Source organism: Trichechus manatus, unplaced genomic scaffold, assembly GCF_000243295.1.
Source record: "Trichechus manatus latirostris isolate Lorelei unplaced genomic scaffold, TriManLat1.0 scaffold00039, whole genome shotgun sequence".
Taxonomy (NCBI): domain Eukaryota; kingdom Metazoa; phylum Chordata; class Mammalia; order Sirenia; family Trichechidae; genus Trichechus; species Trichechus manatus.
Window position 1 is genome coordinate 11,006,992 of NW_004443975.1, and position 6,713 is coordinate 11,013,704.

General features: G+C 34.9%; 1 protein-coding gene across 1 annotated transcript in view; it reads right to left on the reverse strand.

The window, feature by feature from the left end:
- Nucleotides 1–6,713, reverse strand: part of DNAH14 (dynein axonemal heavy chain 14) — a gene marked incomplete at its 5' end in the record, with an annotated part of 387,403 nt that overhangs the window by 361,367 nt on the left and 19,323 nt on the right. The window contains 1 exon segment of the mRNA XM_023730866.1: nt 6,005–6,255. Within this exon segment, the coding sequence (XP_023586634.1) occupies nt 6,005–6,255 (251 nt within the window).

The window sequence follows — 6,713 nt, forward strand, 5'->3', positions numbered from 1 at the left end:
TGCCTTTGCTGTGTCCCAAAGGTTTTGGTATGATGTGTTTTCATTCTTGTTTGATTCTAGGAATTTTTTGATTCCATCTTTGATTTCTTCTATTACTCAGTGGTTTTTAAGAGGGTGTTATTTAGTTTCTACGTAATTGATTTTTTTCCCTTACTCTTCCTGTTGTTAATATCTACTTTGATGGTGTTGTGATCAGAGAAGATACTTTGTATTATCCCAGTGTTTTGGATTTTGTTGAGGGTTGCTTTGTGGCCTAAGATGTGGTCTATTCTGGAGAATGTTCCATGTGCATTGGAAAAGAATGTGTACTTTGTAGCTGTTGGGTAGAGTGTTCTCTATATGTCTATGAGTTCTAGCTGGGGGACATCACCAAGCAAAATAACATACTCATCATGGGAATTCCAAAAGGAGATAAGAAAAAGGGTCAGAAAGAATATTAGAAGAAATAATGACAGATAACTTTCCAAATCTGTTGAAGGCTACAAATCTAAGAAGTTCAATGAACTTCAAGTAGGATAAACCTAAAGAGACCCACATTGAGACACACTGTAATCAGGCTTTCAAAATCCAAAGATAAAGAGAGAATCCTGAAAGCAGCAAATGCAAAGCGAATAGTCACATACAAAGAATCCCCAATATTAAGTGCCGATATCTCCTCAGAAACCTTGGAGGCCAGAAAACAATAAAATGACATATTTAAAGTACTGGAAGAAAAAAAAGTCAACCAAGAATAAACGTCCTTCAAGAATAAAGGTGAAATCAAGACATTCTCGGATAACAAAAGCTGAGAGACTTCATATTACTAGGCCAACCCTACAAAAAATGCCAAAGGGAGTCCTTCAGATGGGCAAGAAAGACACTAGAAAGTAATTCAAAGTCATTCATAGAAAAAAGATCTCCATTAAAGGTAATTGTACGGTCAAGTATAAGGGCTAGTTTTAAGGAATTATGACTCGATAAATCTAATTGTTATGTCCTTCATGCTTTACAATAGCAAATACATAAAAAAATAAGTGCATATATATAGTACAGGGCACATGATATATAAAGAAGTAATAAGTGATAAACACCAAATAATCAGAAGTGGAGGAAGAGTATAAGTATAGAGTTTTTGTATGTTACTGAAGTTAAGCTGGTATCAATAAAAACAGGTAGTTATAATTATAAATGCAAGTTGTTAAATTTAACCATCATGATAAAAACAAAACAAAACATCTAAAAAATACACACAAAAGGAAAGATGAAGAGGATAGAAATTGTTCACTACAAAAAATAAACAAAACACAAAAGTTGGCAGTTTTGGAGGAAATGAGGCACAAAGAAGCCATAAAATACACACACAAATACACACACACACACACACACACACACACACACACACAGAAAAATGACAGATGTAAGTCCTTCTTTGCTGGTAATTACTGTGAATGTAAATTGCCTAAATATTCCAATCAAAAGGCAGAGGATGGCAGAATAGATTAAAAAAACAAAACAAAACAAAACAAGACCCAACTATATGCTGCCTACAAGAGACACATCTCAAACGTAAGGACACAAGTGAGTTGAAAGTGAAAAGATGAAAAAAATATTCCATGAGAAGAACAATCAAAAGAGGGTTGGTATGGGGATTTTAATACCAGACAAAGTAGGCCTTAAGTAAAAAAATGTTATGAGACAAAGAAACATATTATATAATGATAAAATAATCAATTCATCAAGAAGGTAAAACAATTAGAAATATATATGCTTCTAACACCAGAGGCCCTAAATATATAAAGTAAACTCTAACAGAGTTTAAGGAAGAAATAGTTTTACAGTAATAGTAGGAGTCTTCAATACACCACTTTCAACAATGGACAGATAATCTTGAAGAAAATAAGCAAGGATGTAGAGGATCCGAATAACATTACAAAGCAATTAGACCTAGCAGACACGTACAGAACACTCCACACAACAACAGCACGAAATATATTCTCTAGTGCACATGGATCATTCTCCATGGTAGACCATATGTTAGGTCACAAAGCAAATCTCAATAAATGTAAAAAGACTAAAAACATACAAGATATATTCTCTGACCACAATGGAGTAAAGTTAGAAACTAATAACAGAAAGAAAATTGAAAAATACACAAATAGGTGGAAATGAAACAACACACTATTAATCAACCAATAAGTCAAGGAAGAAATCAAGAGAGAAATTAGAAAATACTTAGAATCAAATGAAAATGAAAGCACAACATACCAAGAATTATGGGACACAGCAGAGGCAGTGCTCAGAGGGAAATTCATAATGTAAAACACATACAATTAAAAAAGAAAAAAGATCTTAAATTGATAACATAATTTGACAACTGGTGGAACTAGAGAAGGAAAAACAAACCAAGCTGAAAGCTTCCAGAGGGAGGAAATGAACATAGAAATGAACACGAAATGAAATAGAGAATAGAAAACAACAGAATCAATGAAAGCAGTTGCTTGTTTTTTGAAAAGATCAATAAAACTGACAAACCTCTAGCTAGACTGACAAAGAAAAAAAGGGCGAAGATGCAAATATCTAGAATCAGAAAGGAAGATGGGACATTACAACCAACCCAACATAAAAAAAGGGTCAGAAGAGAATACTATGAACAACTGTACACCAACAAATTAGATAACCTAGGTGAGATGGACAAATTCCTAGAAACACATGAATTTCCTAAACTGCCTTGAAGAGAAATAGAAGATCTCAATAAACTTATAACAAGTGAAGAGACTGAATCAGTAATCAAAAACTTCCTCCCAAAAAAGAAAAGTCTTAGAGAAGATGGCTCTACTGGGGGATTCTACAAAACATTTATAGAAGAAGTGACTTTGATCATTCTTAAACTTTTCTTAAAAAATACAAGAAGAGAGAACACTTCTTAACTCTTTCTCTTAGGCTAGCATCATTTTGATACCAAAATCAGACAATGATATCACAAGAAAAGAAAACTACAGACCAATACCCCTTATGAATATAGACATAAAAATCCTCAACAGAATACTAGCAAAACAAATTGAAAACCATATGAAAATGATTATACGTCATAATCAAGTGGTATCTCTCCCAGGAATTCAAGGGTGGTTCAACATTAGAAAATTAATCAATGTAATACATCACATTAATAGAACAAAAGGACCACAAGATCATCTCAATCAATGCAGAAAAAGGCATTTGACAAAATCCAACACACGTTTATAATAAACACACTCAGTAAGGTAGGATTAGAAGAGAAATTCTTCATATAATAAAGGGCATTTATGAAAACCCACAGTTAATATTATACTCAATAGAAAAACACAGAGAGCTTTCCTCTTAAAATCAGGAACAAAACAAGGATGCTCACTCTCACCACTGCTATTCAACATTGTACTGAAAATTCTGGCCAGAGCAATTATGCAAGAAAAAGAAATAAAAACTATCAAAATTGGGAAGGAAGAACTAAAACTATCCCTGTTGCCAGATGACATGATTCTATATACAGAAGACCCCAAAGAATCCACAAAAAAACTACTAGAGTTAATAAATGAATTCACCAAAGTGGCAGGATACAAGATCAACACACAAAAATCAGTTGGGTTTCTATACACCAGCAATGAGCAATCAGTAAAGGAAGTTAAAAACAATTCCATTTACAAAATCACCTAAAAGCATAAAATGCCAAGGAATACATCTAACTAAAGAAGTTAAAGATGTGTACACTGAAAGCTGTAAAACATTACTGAAAGAAATTAAAGAAGACCTAAATAAATGGAAGGACATTCTGTGCTCATGAATTGGAAGACTTAATATTGTTAAGATGTCAATACTACCCAAAGCAATCTATAGATTAAATGCAATCTCCATCAAAACTACAATAGCCCTCTTTGCAGAAATGGAAAAGCCAATTCTCAAATTTATATGAAATGACAAGGGACCCCGAACAGTGAAACAAATCTTGAAAAAGAAGAATAAAGTGGGAGAATTCACAATTCCTGATCTCAAAATATATTACAAAGCTACAGTAATCAACACAGTCTGATACTGGCACAATGACAGACATATCAACTAACAGAATAGAATGCAGAGTCTAGAAATAAACCTGTACATCTACAGTCAATTGATTTCTGATAAGGGTGCTAAGTACATCCAACAGGAAAGAATAGTCTCTTTAATAAATGGTTCTGGGACATCTAGATTTCCACATGCAAAAGAATGAACTTAAACTCATATCCCTTACCATATATAAAAACTAACTCAAAATGGACGAAAGACCTAAACGTAAAAACTAAAACCATAAAACACTTAGAAGAAAACATAAGGGTAATGCTTCAGGACCCAGTTTTTAACAACTAATTCTTAGATATGACACCAAAAGCACAAGCACAAAGAAAAATACATAAAAGGAACTTCATCAAAATTATATACAGATACATATATATATATATACAGTGAAACGTGTGAGAGCCAGAACTCAATGAGATTGCCTTGTTTTTCCAGGTCTCACAAGTATTCTATCTTTGCGAGGATGCAGTCTTACCACTTTTCTGTCTCTTCTTTTACTAGAAAATATTTGAGTTTTTCTTCTCTGACAGGTTTCTGCCTTACATAGGTTCTGGCTTTTGCAAATTTTAATATATATAGATATATGTTCTGGACTGAATTGTGTCCCCCAGAAACGTGTGTCAACTTGGCTAGACCATGATTCCCAGTATTGTGTGGTTGTCCACCATTTTATGATCTGATGTGATTATCCTATGTGTTGTGAATCCTAACCTCTGTGATGCTGATGAGGCAGGATTAGAGGCAGTTGTGTTCATGAGGCAAGACACAATCTACAGGGTTAGGTTGTATCTTGAGTCAAACTCTTTGAGATATAAAAGAGATAATCGAGTAAAGAGGAGAGGGACCTCCTACCAAGAAGAAAACAGAGCCAGGAGTGAAGCGTGTCCTTTGGACCTGGTTCCCTGCACTGAGAAACTCTTAGAGCCAGGGGAAGATTGAGGACAAGGACCTTCTCCAGAGCTGGCAGAGAAAGAGAGCCTTCGCCTGGAGCTGGCGCCTTGAATTTGCACTTCTAGTCTCCTAAACTGTGACAGAATAAGTTTCTGTTTATTAAAGCCATCCACTTGCTGTACTTTTGTTATAGCAGCACTAGTTGATAAAAAATGATTTTATACTATAAATAATATTTAAGACACACATACTAAAAAATTATTCATTATTTATTGGAAATTCAAATTTCACAGAGCATCCTCTATTTTATATGACAACCTACCTATGCACAATTTTGAAAAAACTTAAGGAAATTTTCTTAAATTTTAAGGACAGTATTAAGTAAAACATTACCACATACTAAATTTGGCAAAGATGATTATAAACTATTCTTTGCTACAAGAAGAACTTCCAAATTCTAACTTAAATTATTAGCTATTTCCTTCATAAGTGGCAATATAAGCTTGTCTTAGTTATCTAGTGCTGCTATGACAGAAATACCACAAGTGGATGGTTTTAACAGAGAAGGTTATTTCCTTACAGTTAAGTAGGCTAAAAGTCCAAATTCAGGGTGTCACCTCCAGGGGAAGTCTTTCTCTCTAGCAGCCTTCTCATCAGTGTTCCCCCAGACTAGGAGCATCTCAGCACAGGAACCCCGGTCCAAAGGACGAGCTCTGCTCCTGGCACTACTTTCTTGATGGTATGAAGTCCCCAACTCTCTGCTCACTTCCTTGTCCTTTTATCTCTTGAGAGATAAAAGGTGGTGCAGGCCACACCCCAGGGAAACTCCCTTTACATTGGATCAGGGATATGACCTGGGTAAGCGTGGTGTTACAATCCCACCCTAATCCTCTTTAACATAAAATTACAACCACAAAATGGAGGCCAACCACACAATTCTGGGAATCATGGCCCAGCCAAATTGATGTACACATTTTTGGGGGGACATAATTCAAACCATGAAAAGCTTATGATTATAAATTCATTTTATAAGTCAAAAGTGATTTACCTGATGAGATCTTCATTCTTTTCTTCCACTGAAAATGGCATTATAGCAGACCCATTAAATAAATTCAAAAGTAGTATGATTGCCGTGTTCATAAGTTGACGGATGAGTTCCTGAAATATGCAGTCAACCAGCAACAGAAACCTGAAAATTGTTTCCAATAAGCGTCTATATTGAGGCAGTTTGAAATGTGTTGTGCCATATTCAGAGCGGTCTGACTCAAAGTATTTTTTTAAATCTTTCTTTTCTGCCACCTACAATTTAACGAACAATTGAGAAACAAGCGATTATTTCCTATGTTAATATAGCATGATTTCTAGTTTATAGTATTTTTATAGCCTCAATAACACATTGGAAGTAAACTTTATCAACAACTTTCATTAAAATTTTACCTCATGCTTACATTGCTTTTAAACAGTAGGCAAAAAATTCAAAAAAACCAACTTCCGGCAAAATGGCACTCTAGGCGGAAGCACCACGCCGTCCCTCCACAGCAAAGACCTAAAAAACTAAGCCGAACAGAGAAAACAGCAATCCTGAAACCTAAAACATCACATGAAGAGATAAAGAACTCAGCCAAGCACCAAATGGAGTGAGAAAACTGACAGAGAATGGAGAACGAGGAGAGATTCATGCAGAGGTCTTCTATCAGCTAACACAGCATGGATCCGCCATCTTGGACTCCTATTGGAGACCAGCAAAAAGGGGATAC